This window comes from Sorex fumeus, unplaced genomic scaffold, assembly GCF_029834395.1.
Source record: "Sorex fumeus unplaced genomic scaffold, SorFum_2.1 ptg000035l, whole genome shotgun sequence".
NCBI classification, from domain to species: domain Eukaryota; kingdom Metazoa; phylum Chordata; class Mammalia; order Eulipotyphla; family Soricidae; genus Sorex; species Sorex fumeus.
The window spans coordinates 30,848,624-30,873,749 of record NW_026606092.1 but is presented as its reverse complement, the minus strand read 5'-3'; the positions used below and the strand labels follow the sequence as shown (position 1 = coordinate 30,873,749).

At 37.9% G+C, this 25,126-nt stretch overlaps 1 protein-coding gene across 16 annotated transcripts in view; it reads left to right on the top strand.

Moving 5' to 3' along the window:
* R3HDM1 (R3H domain containing 1) overlaps positions 1-25,126 on the top strand; it is a 150,658-nt gene that overhangs the window by 89,732 nt on the left and 35,800 nt on the right. For 9 of the 16 annotated variants that reach the window (XM_056117717.1, XM_056117714.1, XM_056117713.1 and 6 more), the window contains 4 exons: positions 943-1,091; positions 3,879-3,980; positions 7,233-7,529; positions 13,039-13,162. In XM_056117717.1, the coding sequence (XP_055973692.1) occupies positions 943-1,091; positions 3,879-3,980; positions 7,233-7,529; positions 13,039-13,162 (672 nt within the window). Of the gene's footprint in view, positions 1-942; positions 1,092-3,878; positions 3,981-4,389; positions 4,483-7,232; positions 7,530-13,038; positions 13,163-25,126 lie in introns of all 16 variants that reach the window. The other 7 variants (XM_056117721.1, XM_056117715.1, XM_056117718.1 and 4 more) reach the window with 5 other exon arrangements.

The following is a 25,126-nucleotide window of genomic DNA, read 5'->3' as shown; positions in this document are numbered from 1 at the left end:
GACATCATGTTTGTTTCTTAGTCTACTTTCAGCACACACCTCCCATCCCAAGCGATCCTTCCAACCGTCATTTACTTTTCCATCCCAACTGCCTCTTCCCCCAGCACATGAGACCAGCTTCACAAACCATGGACTGATCCTCCTGGCCCTTATCTCTATTGTCCTTAGGAAGACTATCACTCTTTGATTAGTCTTTTTTTCTGTATTTGTTATTTTTCCACAACAAAAGGTGACTTTTTAAAATAAAGTGTTGTTTAAAATTTACTTAGCTGAGTAAACAACTGGAGTCAGTCCCCTCCAATAATTACACAGTAAGAGCAAGCCTCAAAATGTTCACTAAAGTTCTCTCTAGCTTTATCTCTAACCTATAATAAAGCTTACTGGAATTTAAAAGAAATTACTTAAAGGTGTTATTACTTTCTTTTACTTTATTTGCTTCTTCTCTTTCTGGTAAAGCCCCTATTCTCTCTGAACATGTTTTCTTTTTTCTCCCTTTTAATAGAATTTTTTTATTTTGGAAAAGAAATTATTTCAGAAAATTAGAGTTTTAAGCTTTTTATATTAAATGATAATTTAGAATTTTTCTCGATTTCCAAAATCAGGTTCTTGATAAACATACAGTATTATAACTATCTTAAAATGAATATGAGAATTTGGAAGTTTTTTTTTTAATAAAATTATAAAGTAACTTATAGTAAAGGTTCTGGAGTATCACTAACAAACTAAAATACTACAGCAGAATTTTTGAATATTTACTTTCATAAGTGGAACAAATAAGGACTGCTAAGACCCTCATGTGAGTTTAGACTTTTCTTCTCATTGAAATATATTTTTTTCTCCCAGAAAATTGAGGCTTATAGAATTGTGAATAGATTGTAGATGTTTGTTGTTAATTATTAGTTGAATGACCTGTTTTCAACTTTGTTTTCTTTAATTTTTCAGGTCAACCCTTTATCAACCCAGATGGGAGTCCAGTTGTGTATAATCCTCCTATGAATCAGCAACCAATTAGATCCCAAGTGCCTGGACCTCCACAGCCACCTCTGCCACCCCCACCACCTCAACAAGCAACCAATCACATTTTCTCACAGGTGCGCATGTCCACAATTACATTGTTAATCCACCTACATTTTCATATTTGGGACAAAATTTGCTTTTTTTTAATTGAAATAGCCTAAATATCTCACCTTTAAAACTTTCCGCCAGTGATACCACATTCAGTAGTCTTAGGAAGAGAGATTAAGGACTTTTCAACTAATTTACAGAACATATTTTTCTGAATTATTTTTCCTATATTTTTGAAAAAATGGGATGTTTTTATCTAATGAGGCTATGTAATTATTCCCATTTCTCATGAACAAGAAAACAGGCAAGAAGATTAAAAAATAAAAGTAAAAGATTATTATCCTAATAAGCATAATGGGTTATTTAAGATTTAACAGATTACGTAGTTAGAAAATCTGAATCGGTTTCCTGAAAGATCTTTAGGATACTCTCCATCCTACATACCCTTGATACAGAGAAAAATCAGAAGCATTCTGAATTAAAATTCCCAAAGCACTCTTGTAAAAATCTTGAATATTCGTTTGTTTTTTTGGGTTTTTTTTTTTTTTTTTTTTTTTTTTTTTTGCTTTTTGGGTCACATCCAGCGATGCATAGCAGTTACTCCTGGTTCTGTACTCTGGAATAACTCCTGGTGGTGCTCGGGGGACCATATGGGATGCTGGGAATTGAACCCGGGTCAGCCGCATGCAAGGCAAACGCCCCACCCACTGTGCTATTACTCCACCCCCTCTTGAATATGTTTAAACATTTGTAGAGCTTATACATATATTCACATCAGGCTTTCCCCTTCCTTTACTTGTAATCATCCTTGGGGAACTGGATATCACTGTAAACTCTTCATTCTCCTTTTAAAGCTGCTATGTTATAGAAATTTACGCAGTTACATTTTTTTTTTTTCCCACTAAAACTATCTAGTCTACTGGTAAGAAGTGTGGTGATAAGCTTCCTCGTGGCGATCTTCTTTATCATCACACTGTAGAAGAATTTTCCTCACAAATTATGTCCTTTTCATTGGAGGGGTAAAGAATATATCAGAAGCTTTTTAAGTTATCAAATATGATGAAACTCATGAAAATAATTATACCTTAGGCAAAGTTACGGAACTTTTAAGTTTTTGATATTCTCAGAATGTAAAATGAATTCTTAAGTGTAAAGAAGAGTGCTAAAACTCAGAGACCCCACTCCCCAATATCTATTCCCATATCTGTACATTGAGATATATTAGACTACTGAAAAATCCCTCCCTGCGTTCTTTTTAGCTTTGGTCAGCTTAATCTTGAGTCATTTCCATTTTAACCTGCTATCATGTAGTAATCTTTGCAGTGCTATGTCTTTTACCAGAAGTTTTGTCAGACTAGTTTTCACTTAACTCAGCAGAAATGTTAGTTTTATATCTTAAAATACTCTAAGAATTTCTTTATCGTTATGTACTTCATATTATTAATCTCTTTTTAAAATAACTGATTTAGTTAGAGAAAATTCTAAATGAAGGCATAGACAACTAATTTAGATATAGTTGCCCTTATGGACAGTCATTCAAAATATTGGGGTATATTTCAAATTTCATGGCTGATTTTTCCTGGCATTGTCTGGGATTTCTGATAATTCATTGGAAAGAAAAATAAATAATGGATATTTTATAACCATCTTCTTAGATTTTGAGACAACTTATCCATGAAGTTTAAAACAGTAAGGCAAAATAATGGTATGAGTTCCAAGGCCATAATGAGGCGTCAAAGTTTGAATCCGGTTCTCTGTACGCAAGTCAAAGTACACTTGCCTGCTATCCCTCACTCACCCCTAAAATGCCTGTTTTTTAAAATGTCTCCAAACAGCATAATTTTTTTCCTAAAAAATGCAGGAATATTTTTTTTAGGTTATTTCCTAATTTCAAGTAACTAGTTTTTTAGCTTCTAGTGCATTCGTGATAAAATTCTAAATTTTTTCAAAAATTACTTGTCTTCTTGCATTTAAAAAGATAGTTTGCATGTATGAATACACCTGTATGTTTGGACGTGTTGTATTTTAGCCTTTTACTGTTAATAGTGTCTAGAGTGCATTTTTCTTTAAATTTTGCTAAAGTTTGAAGCCAGAGAGATAGTTCAGTGGGCTGCGCACTTGCTTTGCACTACTAAGTGCGACTCAAAAGCAGCAGCAGCAGCAACAACAAAACAGCAACAACAAAAACAGGGACTATGAGAGATCCCTCAGTGGGCCACACTTCAAATATACAATTTGCATGTAGGCAGCACGGCTTCTGTTCCCAGCTGTGTCTCCTTCCCTCCCTGCCTACGTCCCCCCTAGGCCCAGCACCACGTGCAGGATGCGACCTAAAAACAATCAAAAACCTAAAATTCAGGTACTTTGGGTCCAAAAGGGTATCTAATCATGCCTTACCAAAAAGAGAAGATAATTGGCTTAGGTGTTATATCAGTTATTAATGTCTAATAGTAAAATGACTTTTTACTATTTGGTGCTAAATAGAGTGCCTTCACCCAAAAAGAAGGTCAGGAAAGTGTATTTTTCTTCTAGTGGAGTGACTTGGAGGTTAGAGAATACACTTTGAAATGTCTCAGTTACTGTCTACTGAATCTAGTAAATATTCTATGAAAAATGTATCTTGCTGTGTTTTCCACTGTAGGTATGTTTTGAAAAGTTTTACTCGGTAGTTCTGCGTTTTTGTTGTTTTCCGTGTTGTATTTAAGACAACTGTGTAGCATAACCCGTTGCCAAGAACAGTCTAACTTTCCACTTGCATTCTCTCTAGCATTTTTTCGGACATTAACATTGTTTGCCACCTTGTTATTCCTCAGCCTGTTCGTCCTCTGCAGTCCTCTTCACAGCCTGTTCAGTACTCTACAGCCCCTTACCCATCCCCGCTCCTGCCAGTCTCACCCACCCAGCAATACTCTGTGGTACTATATCTCTATTCATCTCCTGCTTTGTTGCTGCGGGTGGCTGTGTGATGAATGCTTGTGAATGAGATTAATGTGATCTGATCTTGTGAAGTTGTTTTTTAAGACGAGGGTATGTATAGTGAAATAGTGTACGTTGGTATGTATTGTTTCTAACTTATATTAGAAATAAGTTATTCTCTTTAATAAAAATATTTTTTGGCAGGGCCAGAGGGATAGTACAGTGAGTATGGCGTTTGCCTTGCACATGGCCAACCCAGGTTTGATCCCCGGCATCCCATATGGTTCCCCAAGTACCACCAGGAGTGATTCCTGGGTGCAGAGCCAGGAGTAAACCCTGAGCATTGCCGGGCATGGCCCCAAAAGCAAACAAATAAAACTAAATTTTTTTTTTTTTTTTTTTGCCTAGGGAGATGACTTTACAGGCTTGAGCACATGCTATGCGTGTGGGTGGGAGTCCCAGGTTCGATCCCAGGCACCACATGCTACCCTGAATCCCAATGTGAGTGCCTTCCCTCTCCCCCAAATTATTATGTTAGCTCATTTTAATGATTGTTTAAACCCTAATCTTTTCTGTTTCTTCATAATGAAATCACTTTCAGGTGACTATTCTGGTCCTCAACTACATTAGTTACTTTTCTCAATGAGGTTAGAGTGGACTGTGTAGTCCTGGAATGGCAGCTATTATCTGAGCTTACTCTCCCACGAGTCTCTGGACCAGTTATTCTGGTGACTTTGAGCTCACAGTGCTTAAGATAACTTCCTTAAGTATTTTTCCTATGTAAATTAATTATTTTTCCTAGATAAATTAATCTGTGGTTATAAAGTAATGGCATCTCCATTGATCCATTGTATGCTTCAAGTTACACAAATCAGTAAGTGTTCAGACACGTTGCTGTCATGTGTTACCTGTGTGCTTCTGTAGCTGTGTCACAGTGTAAAACGCCTCCCTCATAATTCCTAAAATGAAATAAGTAATCAATAAAGTTTATTTCTCTTAAAATGAGTCTCCTTAACAAGCTGTTTACTTTCCTAGTGATTCTACTATGTATACAGACTCACGTTTTGAAATTGCTTCCCAAGATATATTCAAAGCTGTTAATGATACTTTTTAGAAATATTTTATCTAAAGTGCTTTTGTTTTGAACTCAGTGAAACTGATTTACCGCCTTTGGCTATGACTGATTTTCAGAAATCACTTTGAAAAATTGAAATTTTGTCAGCATTAAAAAGATTGAAAACATTAAGAATAGCATAAATGCCTCAAAGATGTTTTGAAAACTTGACAGATTGTTAGAATAGGAAAATCACTTTTGGGGACCAGAGAAATAGTACAGGAATTTAGGCACTTGCCTTGTTATGCAGAAAACTCTGATTCAGTTCCAACACTGTGTATGTACCTTATGCCCTGCCAGAAATAAGCCCCTAGCACAACGGGTTGTATCAACAAATAAAAAGAAAGAAAATTGGGCTGGAGTGATAGTGATAGTGGGTAGGGCATTTGCCTTGCATGTAGCTGACCCAGGTTCTATTCCCAGCATCCCATATGGTCCCCTGAGCACAACTAGGAGTGATTCCTAAGTGCAGATGATTCCTGAGTGCAGAGCCAGGAGTAACCCCTGAGCATTTCCAAGTATGACCCAAAGAAAAAAAAGAAGAGAAAAAAGAAAGAAAATTACTTTTTTTGCCAAGATGACTCTTAATAGGGGTGTATAGTTATGATACCACTTTAAAACTATTTGGCCATATTACTTTATAATTTCAGGTAATATCTATTTAGGTATATTTTTTCCTTTTGAAAAAAATATGGAATTAGGCTAACAGTGTTTGAGTATGTCAGAGAAACTATATGGAAAGAGTAAAAGCCTCTACTTCTAATTACTAAAACAGTTTCCTCCTTTCAGTTTCTTTTCTGTAACCTCAATTTCCTTTGCAAAGCCCAGCAAACTAGGGCCAGAGAAATAGAACAGAGGTTAAGATGCTTTCCTTGCATATGGCTGACCTGGGTTTGATACCTGGCACCACATACAAGTCCCCCAGGTACCACCAGGAGTGATCCCTGAGCACAGCTGGCTGTGGCTCAATAAACAAAACAATAACAACAACAAAAAACCAACCCCAAAATACAGAAATTACAGACAACTCAACATTGATCTAATAGTTAAGTTGTGCATAAATTTTTGCCCTTTTTTTTCAGTGTTGAACGGTTACTACAATTTTTAACTACCTTTTTGACTTAGGGTCCAAACCCAGTAGTGCTTAGGAGTCCATGGCTCCAGCCATTAGTAACAGGTCTCCATCCTTTTGAACTATCTTACCAGCCTTTAATTTAAGACTTGACTCTTATCTAAATGTGGTGTATATTTGTTGCCAATCTGGAAATGCCATTTTATATTTTAACCCTTTTTTTACACTGTAGTGTCTAGTATGTATACTGGTCCGAGTTGGTCATTGTCCTGTTGAGCTAAGAAGATTCCCTAAGAACAAATAACCCTTCTTTGCTGAGCACCATTTCCTGCTGACCAAATAGCAAACGTTTTAGGAAACTTCCATTTTTATTGCATTTGTCTAATACCTGACTTTAGGAACAGACTAAAAAATACTTGAGAAAATAAAAATTATGTTCAGTTGGGCAGAATATGGTATGTTTCTGCTTGTCTAATCTTATTGTTAGGTGTGATAGGTGATAGAGAGATGCATAAAGCCTGAAACGTACCTCTAGGATGAGAGGTTGACTTCGGGAATCAGTGGTACCATGTCTTGCCGGTTAATTTGTCTTTGAAGTCCTTTCAGAAAATGGTAATTCTATAAACAATGTTCAGTTTATCCCCAGTTTCTCATATGCCTCTAAGCTTCATTTACATAAGAGTTTGCTAGGGATGTGATTCAGCGGTAGCGTGTATGCATCAAATATGTAGGCCCTGAGTTCCATACCCACCGTTGCAGATAATTTTTTCATTCTTAGCGTGAAATGTTACTACTTTTCTATATGCTACATATTTTTATTGTATATATGCATATATATAGTATAAATGATGTATATAAAGGTAATTTGTAAATTCAGCATTTTAATTATTCTGTCTTCCTGCCCTAGAGTTCTAATTTTCTTAAAGCTGTTCTGTTATTAAATCATCTTTTGTGTAAGACCAAACTCCTTCATAATATTTACTACTGCAACTTACCTTAAACATGGAATATTTTTCTTTGATGTGTTTATTAAGACTTACTGATTTCTGACTTTTCCCTTTTTAGCAGGACAATCTTGGGTCTCAGTTTAGCCAAATGAGTCTTGCTCGCCAGCCATCTGCAGATGGTTCTGACCCTCATGCCACCATGTTCCAGTCCACTGTTGTTCTTCAATCCCCACAACAGTCTGGTTATATCATGACCACAGCTCCTCCACCGCCGCCGCCGCCACCCCCTCCACCTCCTCCTCCTCCGTTGCCACATGGGCAGCCAGTTCCTACACCTACCTTTTCTGTCTCTGGTCATCCTGTGAGCCAGCCTGTGCTCCAGCAACAGGGATATCTTCATCAGCCTTCAACACAGGTACTTCAGTTTTTATTCTTTCATTCCCATAGAAGCACCTCATTTTAGATTAGCTTTAGCCTGAGAGTTTCATTTTAATTTTACACGGAGAAATTTTTGTAAACAAAGGATGGGGTCATCTTCTGTCTGGAGATTTTAAGGTGCATGCTAAGACACTTAAGTTAGATGGTTAAGCTGCGTGATCTTTGAATTTCTTTTTGTTTAAATTATTTTAAGAGAAACAGTAAAACATATGCACTGTTAAAGTTATGTATTTTATGAAAATTAGATTTGTTCAGAGAGAACTAACGTCACAGTAATACTGAGTCTGAGTCAGTGTAGGAGCATATTATTCTTCCATTTACTTAAATGTTCTTTCATTTTTCAGCAGTATTAAATATATTTCTAGGTGTTTGAGGTTTTTAAGTACTATTTGAGATTATTTTGAAATTTTTTGTGTGTTAACTGCTAATACGTAAAACTGAATATTTATCTTGTTTCCTGTGAGCTTCTGGGGGTAGGGAGAACACCTAGCAATGTTCCAGCAACTCTTTCTGGCTCAGGGATCCATCCAAAGTCAGTCACATGCAACACTAGCACTTTCCTACCTATACTTTTTCTCACAGTGAACTTTTAGCTTGAATTACTCTGTACGTATTTGTAGGGTGCTTAAAATATCCTCCGTAAAAGATCATTTCTATATAATCATTTTTCCCTACTTTATGCTTGTTTCTTTTACTTGCCCATGTTACTAATCATGAGTCCCAATGTTGAATATAGTCAGAGCATAGCAGAAATAAGTAAAATCTCCAGAATCCATGCATTAACTAAAAGTTAAGTTTTGAAAGTATTTTTCTTTGTTTTCATCCTTAGAGGGAAAACATTCGATCTTTATTTTGGCTTTTGAGTTACACCTGGTGGTTCTCAAAGCTTACTCTTTGCTCTTCATGCAAGGATCTGTCCTGTCAGGGCTCTGTGCTGCTGGGGCTTAAACCCATGTTGTTTGCATGCCAGGCAAACATCTTACCCACTGTACCACCTTTCCAGCCCCACATTCTGTTTTAGTGTTAAATATAATGGAAATTATAATTATTAATTACTCTTTGACAATATTTAATACCAATTTATGGCAGATACAGAAAATACGGTATTATGGGGCTGGAGCAGTAGCACAGAGGGTAGGGTATTTGCCTTTCATGCGGCCGACCCAGGTTCATTTCCTCCATCCTTCTCAGAGAGCCCGGCAAGCTCCTGAGAGTATCGCGCCCACAGGGCAAAGCCTGGCAAGCTACCTGTGATGTATTCGATGTGCCAAAGACAGTAACAACAAGTCTCACAATGGAGATGTTACTGGTGCCCGATCAAGGAAATCAATGAACAATGGGAGGACAGTGCTACAGGACAGTGCAATAGTGTTCTTTAAGTTTTATGGGTCTATTTCTGATTTTTTGGGGAAAGTGGGGAGGAACTGGGCTCAGGTCACACACACACACACACACACAGTGGTTCTCAGGTTTAGTTTTTAAGGGTAGTTTCTGGTAGTGCTCAGTAGACCATGGAATTGAGCTGACATGCAAAGCATGTGCTTAGCCATTTAGCTATCATCTAATAACATCTAATACCTTTTTTTTTTTTTGGCGGGGGGGGGGGAGGGAGGCGCATTTTTTATCACACCTGGCAATACTCAGTAGTTACTCCTGGCTTTGCACTCAGAAAGTACTTCTCGCAGTGCTCTGGGGACCTTATGGGATGCTGGGAATTAAAACCCAGTGGGTTGGCCGTGTGCAGAGCAAATGCCCTACCTGCTGTACTATCGCTCTGGCCCCATAATGCCTTATTTTCTGAATTTGCCATAAACTGGTATTAAATATTGTCAAATATTTTTTGTATCTATGAGAGTGGGCTGGAGCGATAGCACAGCGGGTAGGGCGTTCGCCTTACAAGCGGCCAACATGGCCGACCCGAGTTCAATTCCTCCAACCCTCTCGGAGAGCCCGGCAAGCTACCGAGAGTATTCGATATGCCAGACACAGTAACAACAAAGTCTCCAATGGAGACGTTACTGGGCCCGCTCGAGCAAATCGACGATCAACGGGGAGGGCCTTTTTTTTATATATATATGAGAGTGACCAGGTGCTCTTTATCCTTTATTAATGCAGTGAATTGTGGTGCCTAAATTTAGAATTTAGCTCTACTCAGTTATGTCGTTCATCAATTATGGCACTTCTGTTGATATACTTTTCCGATAGTTCTTGGTAATCACTGCTGTCACTTACTCTCCTTTAGTTATGTTTGCACATCTGCTTATTAAAGCTCACACTCTGTGTTGGACATTCTGGTTTTCATGCATGCTGAGGACGTACCTTCAGCTGTAATGCTCTCACACAATTGTCTTAAGTCTGACCAGAATTTGGTGGAGGCCCCAGGGATAACAAACAGCAGAGCTGCCAGATACAAAGATGCAGCCACTGGATTGTGCTTGGCACATGTAGGCAACTTTGAGCATCAAATTTATGGTCCGATACTTGTAAACCAAGCTTTTAACCACTGAGTCATTTTCCAGTCCCCAAATTCTTCTCCTTCCTAACCCTTCTCTTTGCTGAACTCACACATACTTTCCACTGCTGTATGCATCGCAGGTAGTCCTCTTCTGTTGTACTGCTCACATGCATGTGGTGTCCGTGTTCACCAGTCATGCACTAAGTTATAATAATCACGTGCTTTGGTATTGTGGTTTTTTTGGTTTTGTTTTGTTTTGTTTTGTTTTGTTTTGTTTTTGAGCCTCTGCCCGTGGTGCTCTGGGGCTACTCCTGACTCAGCGGATCTCTCCTGATAGTACTCAGAGGACTGTGCCCCAGATCAATCCTGGGGCTTCTGCATACAAAGCATGTACTCTGCTGTGCACATGTTTGTTTGTTTGTTTGTTTGTTTGTTTTATTTTGCTGATTTGGGAGTTGCACACTTGATTGCATTGCTCAAACACTGTTTTGTCATGGTGCTTGTTAGGAATTTCAGTGCAACAGAGATCTTAGCATTTCACTTTGGCACCAGAAAACCCAAATAGCAAATCCATTCAGATCATATTCACGCTTCTGAACAGTGCCAGTGAGTGAACCAGTAGCTTCAGTTGCCTCATGCTTGCAGGACTTGCATTCTACTGTTTATCTGTAGGCCCCTCAAATTTTATTTTTTTGCATGTGTATATGTATTTTTTCTGACTTCACTTGTTAGGACATTATACGATCTTTGTTGAATAGTTTTATTCTCCAGATGAGATGGCTGTTTCAGATCTCCCATCAGAAGAGTAGAATGAAAAAAATTGCTCATGAACCAATTAATTGTAACTTATACATAGTTTTGGGTATTGCTGTACTGTTTGCTCTTTCTCCAAACTCGGTCATTTGCTTTGAGAAACTCATAACTGATATAAGTAGCTTTAGAAGGAAAAATAAAGGGCTGGAGAGAAAGTACAAGTGGCAGGGTGCTTCCCTTGTCTGCAGCTGACCTAGGTTTGATCCCTGGCACCCCATGTGGTCCCTGGAATTCATCAGGACCAGTCCCTGAGTACAGAACCAGGAGTAAGCCCTGAGCACACTAGATGTGTGTGGCTCAAAAATGACTGGGGCGGGAAAGGGGAGGAAAAATAAACTAGTGCCTTTTCTCTTTTCCTTTTTTTTTTTTTTTTTTTACTATATGAACACCTGCTGTGGTGCTCATATAACAATTATACCCACAAGGGATTGCACATCTTACTGTGATTCTTGCATTCGTACAGGAATCACTCGTCTTTAATTGTGTTGTGTTTTTACAGCCTGGTTACACTGCTAACTTAGGATTGCTGTGGCACTTGTATTGTTTGCCTGTGTGGTTACTCTGCTGGCTGCAATGTTTACACGTAGCATCCAGCAACAGTGGGTCAGAGATCAAACCTGCCACCAGGGAACTGAGAGCCCCAAATAGCCTAGCCATAGGGATCATGCCCAGTACTTGCAGGTGCCTCTGAGGATCGAACTGGAAATTATAGCCTCAAACCTCCAAGGGAGTTACTTTATGCTACTGAACCATCCTCCAGCTCTGTCAATAGTCTGATTGACATTTTTTTCCCACCTTTTTTTCTTTTGGTTATTTTTGGGCCACACCCAGAAGTGCTCAGGGCTTATTTTACCATCAGAGATCATTTGGGAGACCGTATGGGTGCCAGGTATTGAACCTGGATCAACCATGTACAAGGATAGAGCCCTGCCCACTGTACTGTCACTGTAGCCCCTACTTTTTTCCCCACTTCATTAAGTTTAATTGACAAGTAAAATTTGTATTGGCATTTTAATATGCATCAGAAGTGTAGAATGGAGCCAGTGCAGTTATAGGGAAGTAAACTGGTTTATTGCTGTTCAGCAATTAAATTGATTGAACTAGCAGTATATTTCAACAAAATCTCAAAAACAGTGCTAATTACAAATAAGTGGTTGGTTTTTGGTTTTGTTTTGTTTTGTTTGCTTTTTGGGTCACACCTCATAGTGCTCAGGGGTTTCTCTTGGCTCTGCACTCAAGAATTACACCTGGCGCTGCTTGGGAGACCAGATGGGGTGCTGGGGATCGAATCTGAGTTGACCACACGCAAAGTAAACACCCTACCTGCTGTACCATTGCACCAGCCCCAATCACAAAATAAATTGAAATTGGTACATATAGTAGAATACTATATACTATTACATAGTATTCTATATATTTTATATGGAATTATATGTAAATTATCAAATGTATTCAATAATACTATGTGCTGTGTAAATAATATGACTATAGTCAAAATTTAAAGTCGTAGGAGTGACATACACCAGCAAGAAGATAATGTTACTGTGGAATGTATAAAATAAAGGAACGTTGGGTTTAGTTTTCATGTATTTTGGTTGTGTATGGTTTTTTGTTTTGTTCGGGGGCCACACCCAGTGGTGCTCAGGGGTTACGACTGCCACCCTGCTCAGGAATTGCTCCTCGTGGTACTTGGGGACTGTATGAAATGTCAGGGATTCAGCCCAGGTCGACCACATAGAAGGCAAGTGCCATACCTTCTGTGCTGTCACTATGGCCCCATTGTATTCGGTTTTATGAGAGAAATCCTTGAGAGGTTAGATAGTACAGCAGGTAGGATGCTCTCCTTGCACACAGCCAACTCAAATTTCATCCTTGACACCCCATATGATCCCCCAAACCCCACCAGGAGAGATCCCTGAGTCCCTAGCCAGAAGTAAGCCCTGAGCACTGGCTGGTGTATTCTAGAAACTGGGCGGGGTAGGGATTTAAAACAAATATGGCTAAAAATTTTACATCTACTAAATCAGATTAATGAGCCTGTTAGCAGTATCTTTTATTATGTGTACTCTGAATTGTTTTTAGTTAAATTTAAAGTTAAGAAAATGAGTTTTAAGCTAATAGATGGTGGAAAAATTACTTATTACACTCTGACATTCTTTGCAGAAGAAAATTTCTGTTGCAAGTAAAATATGTTTTTCCCCCTCAATAATTTTTCTAGATGCCAGCTTGTTACTGTGCTCCAGGCCACTATCACTCCAGTCAACCTCAATATCGCCCAGTCCCTTCTGTCCATTACAATTCACATCTAAACCAACCACTGCCACAGCCTGCACAGCAGACAGGTGAGTACTATTTCTGAAATTATGGGAAAAAAAGTACTGCTTTTATTTTTATCCTGCTTTATTCTGTTCTCAAATGAAGATAGATAGGAAGACTCAGTCTTCCAGGGATTTCTACCATATTCATAAGCATAAATTTACAAATCAGTAAGTTTAAGAGTAGGCAAACCTTTGCATGCTCTAGACAGTACTACACAGTCAGGTCTCTATGCTAAAGGGTTAGGAAGCATATGAGAAGATTGTGCCAGGCCTACCATTGTGTTGAGAAAGCAGCTTCTTGGTGCTCTCAGTCAAGGTAGTTGCACCCCTTCTTTGTATCTTGATCATCCGTCTACAATAACTATAAAGAAGAGGCAAGACAGGTTAAAAATGGATACCCTCATCATCTAACCAGACAGACCAAATTTTGATTGAGAATACTAGACTAGTACACAGGTATTATGATGTCTGGTCTCAGTAGAAGTACCTTCCAAAGAAGTTGTGTTCTTATACATCATTTGTGTTTTTGTTTTTCGGTTTACTGGTTGTATGGTGAAAGGTTTGGGTTGTTGTTTCGGGGTTCTTTTTGTTTGTTTGTTTGTTTTATTTTCCTGTACCCCGGGATCAAATCCAACATCTCACATATGCAAGGCATGTGCTTTGACAATGAACTACAACCTCCAGTTCTTAAAGGTGTATTTAGACCAAATATGACCTATCACTGCATTTCAAGCACATTAAGGCTCAAGGTTTTTTTTCCAAATTTTCTTTAATCATTCTATGAAAACAACTGGATCTCAGTGTATAACCGCTCTTAAACTGTAGGTTGCAGCCCCTTATGAGGTCCCATGACTGGGGAGTCACAAAAAAAAAAAATGGCAGCAATTCTGAATTCACAGTGACCAAAGCTTACTTAAAATCAAATACATAATGAATCTGAGGTGTTTCTGGCAGCACTTGCCTATTTGAATTTCTTAAGCAAGAAAGGATCATTTGTAGAAAAAGTTTAAGCAGCCCTGGTGCATACAGTTTTCTTAGCAATTTTACTGGACTCATAACTTGCTATTCTTCCTACATAAATATGTATTTCTGAGTCAAATGTTTACTAAGGTATTTTCAGCCTTTTTTTTTAGGTCTAGATACTGAAGTTGGATTTTAAATTGTTTCTTTGGGACCATTGTAGCTACTCATCACTGTCACAGACTCTCCAACTATGTCAGCATGACTCACTGAGGCCACATAACCCTGTATCTTTATTTAAGCTATTTCTTATTCTGGTTATTTTCGGAACTCGTAGCAGTTGCTGAAATATCAGGAGAAGGATGTTTGCACCAGGCAATCTAATGAAAAGTGATTTTGTTTTTTCTCATTTATGAAGTCTTCACTGATCACTGTGACTCACCAGCTTCCTTTACCAGACAGGAGTCTTAGTTGTGACCCCTGCAGGGAAGCTTCCAAGAGCATTTAATTTGTTACTCCTAGTTGTTGTCTTGTGTTTGGTAGATACTCCTTTTTGTGTTACTGGCCCTGTGCTGTATTTGTGACAGATGTTCTTTCAAACTGTGTTAAGTATAAGCATTGGTCATTTTAGCCAATTTAAAACTTTTGTTTTATCTCCTATAGGATGCCATTTAGTTTGAGATTTTCCTAAAGTGTTTCATGTAAATTAGCAAGAGCACTAATTCCAAAAGTTACCATTAGTTATTCTTTATATATGGGAACATTGGTCATGACACTGCTCTATAGTTCTAAATATGTTATTTTATTCTTATAAAAATTACTTTCAGGGTCAGAAAGATAGCACAAAGGGCTGAGTGCATGCTCTACATGCTGTAGGCTTAAGTTTAATTCCTGGAATTGTCTGGTCTCCGAGCATCTCTGTGAAAGACCCCCTGCCTCTCATCCCAGCACAATGCCCAGAATAGTCTTGAGGACCAGTAGGTGTGACTCAAAAAAGAAGAAAATATTTTCAGTTTCATGTGACTGACTTTTTCCAGTAACTGACTTTCTTACTGTTTTTGACGTGATTTTTTCCTCAGGATTGTACAGATTATAGCTATAGTCGTGATGATTAAAAAAAAATTCACCTTCATTCTTTCCTTTCAAATATCTTGCGTGTAATTAATTACTGACTTTTTAATGTAGCCTATTAAAGGATCCCTTTTTTTGTCTGTGTTCATATGAGCTTTTTGGTTCTTTTACATAGTTAAGCTGCTCATAAAATGATTCCTTCCGCTCACATATTTAGCCATTTTACTTGTACAAATACCAACTCTGCAAAAATTACTCCCATTTAATAAAAAGCAACTGAAAATGCCTTTTCTCCTCATTGAGGATTAAAAATTCTGTGTGACAGATTGCCTCTGTTTGTCATTGGTGATACTTTATCATTGTGGTGGGATTTCTACTGTTAGTTATGGTGAGTGGGAAGGAAATGATAAGTCAGGTTGCATCTGGATAAATTAAGTAATGAACTGTGAATAGTTTATAACATTATGTTTGACTTAGAGTTAGTCATAACATAACACTATAGCTAGAGTTAGTCCTTTCAGTTATTTCTATAATGCCCTCTTGATCTGCATTTTAAGTTAGCTACATCCTATTCTATTTTAAATTTTAAGAGAGCACCACAAAGCATCTTTATGTGAAAGGAAAGCAAATTGTTATTCTAGTACAATAAAATATTTCCCATTAAAGAAATATTTCACAGCCAGAGAGCTCAAAGGGCTAGGCATATATTTTGCATGCGGGAGGACCAGATTTGATCCCTGACACCACAGGATCAACCTCGAAACAAAGAGGCAGAAAAGTTCCTAAGCACTACCAGGTACTATCCTAAAATAGTTTGGTAGTGCCAGTGTCAACCATTAGGATGAAAATCATATGAAACCTTTTTATAGAATTATTAAGAATTAGACTATTAAAGATATGTAATCTAGAGCAGTGGTTTCAACCATCAATCTGGAGACCATTAATAAATGTATAAAGGGTAAGAACAGCTTTTGGTTATTTTTTTATCAAAGCTTACCAAAGGATCTGAGAGATAGTACAGCGGTAGGGTGTTTGCCTTGCACTTGGCCAACCGCAGTTCAGTTCTCAGCATCTCATGTGGTCCCTGGAGCATACCACAAGTGATCCCATAGCAGAGTCACCAGTAAGCCCAGAGCATCACTAGGTGTGGCCAAAAAACAAGACAAAACAAAAAAAAGTTAACCAAAAATTTGTGTTTTTGTGTGTCCTAATTGAAAAGGAAAAGGATTAGATTGGGGTTTTGTTCCTCACAGATACATAGCAATTTGTGTGTGTGTTGATGTGTTTGTGTGTGTGTATGTGTGTGTGCATACATGGTTTGCTGGTATCAAACACAGACCCTTACACATAGAAAGCAAGTACTCTGCCATGAGTACATCCTTAATTTAAATTTTTGTATATAAACTTCATAGTTCTGAAATTTTTTTCCTTCATTTCCCTACATTTCACCATTCAAATCTGATTAAAATAAGTGTAAATATTCCTTTTATTTTTTGTTTATTGTCACGCATTTAATCACCCTGCCAGGTTTCAAGAAGCATATTGTTTTCTTCTGTTGCCTAAAAGGATGAAATGTAATTATTCATCTAAATAATGAAAGCACTAATCTAGAACACTGAGGCACACATATTTTTTAATATTTATGTATGAATATAAAGAAATTTTCCCTAAGTTAACAAAACCAAATTGAATCAGGTAGAGTTAGGCGAAAGATAAATTTCTGTTAGGGAGATGATTGGAGAAATATCTCAAGTAAAAGGCTTCAGTGTTTTATCTACACATATATACCAAGTGTCACAATCATTATGGACCTTTTAAACAATAAATCTCCCAGCTATGGAAACTAAATTGAAATCATTACTAACATGATTGCTGGGGAATTAATGTACAGATCCCTTTTTTATATAAATTTTAAGTTGTTATAAATTTTATGTTATTCAAATAAAGTTTAGTCAGTCCCTGTCAATGGAAGCAGAAAGTATTCTGGCTACGTAAAAGTTTTTCAGACAAGGTTTTGTATAATATTAAAGAGAAAAGAATACAAGTCACAGTCCTGACTGATCTTTTACATCATTAGCTGCTGTTTGATGTTTCACTTAAAATCCGCTGGGTTTCATTTTGCAAAGTTAGGGAGTTTTGTCATATTATTTCTTAAAACCTCCATGTACTCTGAATTTCTTGAATTCTGTGTGTCTATTTTATGTGACTTTTTTTTTTTAGTTCAGAAAGGTAGTCAAAATTCATTTATAATAGCTTAGTGATTTCCTTTCAGTAATTGAAATCATATAAGTAGCCCTTTACAAAGATTACTTGTCAGTTGCAATAAAAAGAATTTATGATCTTAACCCTTTATCATAAAATTACAGCTTATGTTCTATGAAGTATAAGGAGCTTGGTATACTATAAAGAAACTGTTCCTCCAGGAAGTAGTTATAGCACAGATTTTAGGTTTTTGAGGCCCTGACTGTTTTCTTTGTAGCTGCTTTCATTCTTATGATTCTCTTGAAAAGTTTGCAGCTTCACCATATGTTTAATATTTTGCAATAATTGGCCTTGTTCCTGAGCTGTTGGATTCGGGGCCGTAGCACTGTCTGAGAGGTTTCCATTTCTCACAGTGAACCGGTCTCTTTTTCAGCTGCTTCCTAGCTTCTTTTAAATCAGGTTTCCACTGCTTTTTTTTAATGCTATATTAAGATGTTAATATTTGCTTAATATTTTGCATTGTAATGCCTTTTAGTCATGCATCATACTCCAAAATAGAGGTTTGAATTTAGTGACAATCCTTATTTAGTATAATTTACCTTTTCAACTTTGGCTTAATATAATTTATCTTTTTTAAATTTGTGAGAGCTATAGCTTTAATTTCTTTTCCAAAATAGATCTGGTTTGGAGACTTACTTAAAAGTTTAACATTTTAAGCATGCCAGACTTACAGATTTCAAATACATCTCTTTCCCTATTGCTACATAAGTTCTTGGGACTATTGTATGCATTGATGCATTTTATCAGATGGATCTAAGATACCAAAATACTCTTGAAGCTCCTTCGGTTTTGACCGGGGATATAATTCAATTTTTTTGAAGCTGTAATAATCATGTGCACGTGGGAAGCAAAATTGAGTATCATTGCAACTAATTAAGAAAATCAAAGAATATTCACTTTTCAATCTTAGCTTTCAAAAAAACACCCGGAACCATGTGGTTCCATATCTTTGTTACCAGCAGGTAGGGTTTTGATAAAGCACATCATAGGAGGAACATTGCAGAGTAAACAGCTTGTAAGGTATGTAGAACATTGGCATCATGCAGGGCTCAAATTTAGAAGCAAGTAAGGAGTATTAAAACAGTAAGCAGAAAACAAATGATGCTGTTAACGGGATTAAGATATGTCAATTAGGGATTTTAGGCACAGTGTTTTATTGGCAACTTTTGATGAAAGTAATAGAAATATTGTTATTTACATTACGTGGTGGTGGCCCTCGCTATCCTTGGTTTTTGTTCTTTTTTTTTTTTTAATTTATTCTTTGAGCATTTCTTAGAATTGTGTGACCAGCACAGATTCAGACATTGTATAATACCTACAAGTCCACCAATTTCCCTTTTCCCTTCTCCATTAATCTGCCATCATTGAATTATGGAGCCATATATCTCTGGTAAGTAACCATAGATTTCTCTTGAGTTATATAGACTCTTCCATAGGATTGTCATTAAAATAGCTGTGTGCATTAAAAGCAGTGTGGCTGCTTTTATTAGAATTTTTTTTCAGTGTTTATATTTATTTCAGGCACAGAAATAGGAAAGCGGAGAGTTTAGAGGTGAATGAATGCTGGCAACTATGTCTTTCAAATTCAACTGAGAAACTATCCTTAAGTAGACTTGCCTGCTTACTAAAACAGCATCACAAACAGAAGACAAATTGGGATTATTATTTTGAAATTGTGATGGTTTAGAAATTATTCCTCTCACTGATGTATCGATACCTACTTACAGAGTTGATAAAATGGCTGATCAAAAGCAATACAAAATAAAATTTTTCCTCACGGTGTGTTTGCTGTGCAAATTCAGTCTGATTTTTAAAAAATTTAAAAAAGAAAGAAAATTAAGGGGATGGCATTATGGCTCAAAAGGGTAGAAGCACATGCCTGGCATGTATGAGACCATCTCCAGCTCCATGTGGCTGCGGCCCTTCACCAACCGCCACTGCAGCCCTGGTGGTCCCCAGTAGCACTGGTTTCCAAACATTGTAGTACTCAGGCCCCCATTCTCCTCCCTAGCACACTATTTATTAGGACTGTTACAGGAAATAACAGTAAATTTCATGGTTATTCTGACTATGCAATTCCTCTATTTCTTTTTATTATCTTTCTGATTGTGTATCATCTGTTCTGTATAATTAAGAATGCTTCCCTTTAGTGCAATTACTAGTTTGGGTCATGTGTGTAATAAAACTAGCCTGTTAAAGCCTGTGCAATGCTTCTCTGCCTAGCACTGTATTTCCTTCTTGCTCCTGTGTCTGTAGCGGTAGAAGAGTAAAAAATAGAATACTCTGTGGACCCCTTCAGGGTAGCTCATGAGCCATCAATTTATATTGTCCTCATTTCTAAGCTTGCAGGATTGATTGTACTTACCTCTGACAGTGCTAGAAGAAATGAGGTAATTCTGCAACAGTGTAATCCTTTAACAAAAGAGAATGCCATTGTTAAATAATGATGCTGAGATCTGGGTGCTCAGTTTTCTTGTTTAGATTACTTATATTGGTATTGCTTGCTTTACAAGAGATACTTCCCACAATATTGACACAGATTTCTATATCACAAGAAGGATTTTTTTTTATCTTTATACAGTTTTTATTGAATAAAGAATAATTTAGGCAATAGCCAAGTTGGTGATGTATTGTCAGAATGCTGAAAATAGTCTTCTTACAGCGTTTTTTGAAGCCTAATGATACTTTTCATTGTCTAGGAATCAACTTTATCCTTCCTAATCTTTTAATCTTCTCCCTCTTTTCCAGATTTATGGATTTTTTTCCCAGACAAGTGTGCATAAAGTGAGGCATGCCTATAATTAGATGAGCTTTTATGTTACTAATTGTTAATTATTTTTATCTTGCATAGACAATAGTAAGGTTCTTTTAATTGGAATGGTATTGTGGATATATTACTCGTTTTTAGGACTTTTCAACTGAGTATTCTGGTTTTTGTATGGTAACCTACAGTTCTGTAGCTATTACTCTGATAAAGTTAATATCATTCAGAATACTTTGCCACTTTTAGTCTCCTACTCAGGACACCTTGAAGTCAGTTACTGGGCTGTTTGTTGTAATTATTAGACTGGATGATCAGGCATCTCTTTGTGACTTCTGGAAAAATATTTACGGAGCCTGCCCCATCAAATTGCTCTCCTGGCTCACCAGTCATAAAGAGCAGCAAATGTTAAATTCCTTTTTATTACTTTTTTGGATGCTGTAGTCTTAAAATTCATTACTCAGACATGACAAATTCTTGTCCAACATGTTTCAAGCATGGTGTGCTTTTCTCCTTCAGACGTAAAATAAATGAATGTGAAGCCATTCAGAAAGGGTCATTGCTGCACAAGAGCTCCCAGAACTTTACCCATGGTACAGAACGTGCTGCTTGTACTGTGTCCAGCTTAAAGCTGACTTTACCCCAGGAGGTTAGCTTTCTCGATTGACACTCAATTTTATGAAGTAAATAAAATTTATTAAAATTTTGCTTAAAAATTTCTTTAGCCGACGCATATGCTGCCTGAGCCCATGTGTTGCTTGCGCCCCATGTGGCCGAGCACACATGTGGTGCCCGAGCACATGTGTCACATCTCCCCTCTTGAGATGTGTACTTTTCATGCTTTCATATCTAATACTAGGATATGTGTAGGGGCATTCTCTCCACCCTTGGAGAAGCCCATGTTCTCTCTTGAGTACATTACTCTCACTCTCTCCCCTTCCACACCTTAAAAATCCTCCAAATCTATTTATTTCACAAAAAAAAAAAATCTTTAGCCAGATCTGAGATATGGCAATAAGTTCTACATTTTGAGCAAAGGCAGACTTTGACAAAACCCAAAGAGAAACAGTGGGGAGAGAGGTGCAAATACTCAGGCTAAGAGACACGGACCAAGGAACCTGATTTGAGCCTCCCCATCCCATTCCCGATTTTTTTATATTCATCTGAAAACTAATTATAGTAAGGCAAGGATGTGTACTTTAAAAAATGGAAATCCTATCATACCTCTTAGGAGTAATGGGCAAAGCAGATGTAGGGGAATTCCTTCCATCGAGAGATATTAGAAGCTAATCATAAATGTTTTTAATTTCTGGGAGTTTTTTAGCCCAAGTTCATATAGCTACTATCCAAATAACTGCTCATCTTTTCACTCTGATTCCTGTTTTGAACATTGTAGCTACCGCTCAACTTTTCACTTATTCCTATTTTGAATATTGCTTGCACTCATAACTGCTTTAATTCAGATGCAAAAAAAAGCTTCCTGTTTGATTATAATTATATATACGTAAATTTGTCTTGAATCAGGAAGATAACTCAAAGGTCTGGGGCATAGTTTCGTGCCAGAACTCTTGGTTTTAAGACTTGGTACCACATGGTACCCGGAGCACCACAAGGAAGGTCCCCTGCCCTTAAATATCTCTGGGTTTGTCCCCGAAGCAAAACTATTTTTTTTCTTTAGAGCTGGGTATGTTAAGCACCAGTAAATGAATTCTTCCCCCTTTTCAAAATTAAAGTAACATTGCATAGTAGTATTAATTTCGGGTGTACATAATTGAAAAGTAACACGTGTATTTCAGCATTTGTTCAATGATGAAAATCCAGTTCTGTTCTTCACCATAAACTTAGCCCTCTTCTTTCTGTTTAGCCACACCTCACAAATATATCTATTAGTTCAAATTCTTAGGAATTAAAAGAGGCCATGTGTTTAAAGTTCTGCTTATTTGAGCAGTCTTGCAGTTATACTCTTTCAACTATAACATTTGTCTCTGAGAAAAGTAGAATTTTGGATCAGACTGCGTTATATAAATCCCAGCTGTTGAGCTTGAATAAGGTATAAGCCACCCTATGCTTTTTTTGTTTCTTCACTGTCACTGTCTTCCCATTGTTCATTGATTTTCTCCAGCGGGCCCAGTAATATCTCCATTATGAGACTTTGTTGTTACTGTGTTTGGCATATCGAATACGTAACAGGTAGCTTGCCAGGCTCACCGAGAGGGGCGGAGGAATCGAACTCAGGTCAGCCATGTTGGCTGCGTGCACGGCAAACACCCACCCGCTGTGCTATCGTTCCAGCCCTTTGTTTCTTCAACTGAAAAAAAAATGAATGTCATAATTATGTCTATTCCTTAAGATAATGTGACTAAATGTGTCAGCTAACATAAATGCTTGCCCCTATGCCTGAAATCTAATGGATGCCACACATATTTTTGTTAGCACTGAGTATTACCTATGGGCCATCCAAGAAATAATAATTTGGGGTTTTTTTTTTTTTGGTTGGTTGGTTGTTTTTTAATGAAAAGGTGTTAGCCATTTTGTATTAATTTTGTGTATACTCTGAATTTCAGACATGGCATAACTTGTCCTAAAATACTGTTTTTATCCCTTTTTTTATGTTTTGAATTTCATTATTGTGCCTGGTTTTGGCAGGGGGGAGTCTTTTGGGGTCACACCCAGTGATGCTCAGGGATTACTCTTGGCTGTGCACTCACGAATCGCTCCTGGAAGTACTTGGGGTGCCATATGGGATGCGAGGAATTGAACCTGGGTTGGCTGAGTACAAGGCAGACACCCTCCCACTGTACTATCGCTCTGGCCTCACTATTTTTCTCTTACTAGCTTCTTGACACCTGCATTTTTCTTGAAAATGCAGTAGAGGAAGTTGGAGAGATAGTGTAGCATGTAGGGTGCTTGCCTTGCACAAGGCTGACACAGGTTTGATCCTCCAAACATCCCATATGGTCCCCACTGAGCACCGCCAGGAGTAATTTCAAGTGCAGCCAGGAGTAACCCCTGAGCATCACTGAAGTTGAAATCATGTGAGTTATTTTCTCACCCTTTGATAAACTTAAAGAAAATTTACTTAAATCCTTATTTCCTAACATGTCAGTGAGGCTTATCTCTTAGTGATGTTTTTTTTTCCCACTTAAAGCAATATGAGTCGCTATTAATGATAGCGTTTCATGCATGCTGACTCAGCACCACACCATATTTTCTTTCTCTAATGATTTTTTACCATTCCCACCCTCACTTTTGAATTTTCTAAATTTTCTATCATAAAAATACTTGTTTTAGAGGCCAGAGAAATAGTACAGCAGGTAGAGCGTTTGCCTTGCATGCAGCCGACCCAGGTTCAATCCTCGGCATCCCACATGGTCCCCCCAGCACTGCCAGGAGTAATTCCTGAATACAGAGCCAGGAGTAACACCCCTGAGCATGGCCGGGTGTGATGCAAAAATATACAAAATTTAAAACACTTTAAAACATTTTTTTTTGGGGGGGTTGTATGTTGTTTTTTGTTTTTCCCTATCAAACAGTGGACAAGGGGCCCAAGAACCACACCTAGCAATGCTTGATTAATGAGGTAGGGTGTTTCTATGCAGGGGCCCAAAGATGAGTTACTTGAAATTTGGGGCCCATGTGCAGTGCGTGGGGGCCTCAAGTTACAACTGGTGATGCTCAGAAGTTGACAGGGCTCCAACTCATTTTTCAGCACTTGCAGTGCATGAGCCTCTGACCACTATATTCCCACGCTTTTATTTTTTTTGATTAGAAGTCACATCCAAGAGTGTGTGTGTGTGTGTGTGTGTGTGTGTGTGTGTGTGTGTGTGTGTGTTTCATGGCCATACTCAACATGTTTGAGCCTAAATTGTGGGGCCTAATAGTTCCATGTGTGGCCCCAGGGGCCACCAGGCCACTACCGGCAATACTCATAAACCATGTAGAACCGGGGATCAACCTCGGTCTTTCACATGCCAGGCATATCCCTGGCTATATCAACTTCTTTATAATAAAATGCAACTTTTTAAAGGGGCCATGGCATGCTCAAGAACCACTGGTTTTTTCTTAAAAAAAAAAAAAAGGTAGGGATGGGGGCTGGTGGGGAGAAAAGTCACTAGGACTACTCCCAGCAGTCCTCAGGGCCGTGTGGTACCAAGTATCAAATTCAGGGCTTCAAAAAATGATAGGTGTGCGTTCTACTTCTTGAGCTATTTCCGTGGCCCAAATATAACTTTTTTGTTATTTACAGTACCTGACAGTGATCAGGACTTACTTCTGGCTCTTTACTCAAGGATCACTCCTGACATAGCTCAGAGGATACGTAGAGGGTATCTGGGATAGAATCCTGGGAGACCACATACAAGACAGGTACCTTATCATTACATTATCTCTCTGGTCCCTAAATAAAATCTTCAACTTTTATATAGTAGATATAAATTAAAATAGTTCTTATGGGTTTTTTCCGTTTGGGGGGAAGGAAGGGGGGAGGCACACCCAGCAATGCTCAGGGATTAGTCCTGACCTTACATTCAGGAATTACTCCTAAGGGGCTGGGAGGAGGGAGGGGACCATAGGTGATTCCGAGGATCAGACCTGGGTCAGCTGCATGCAAGGCAAACGTCCTACCTGCTGCACGTAGATCCCTTTGTGTTCTTTCTTCTCACATAAACATGTTGAAGATAATTACATGAAAATTTTTAATTATCCACTATGCACTTTTCAAGGAGAGGCTTGATGATCATGAGTGATCCATGAATTCTAGACGGGGCTGATTTGTATTTACGGGATTGTTTCATTTTAATGAGAAGGCAGCTAAATGATTTAGCCTTATCAGCATTTTACTTTATAACTTAAGTTCACCTTTGCTGTCAGAAGCCATTTACTGAACATGGAGAGTAAGAAACTGGTTATTCTCAGCCCAACAATACATATTCCGG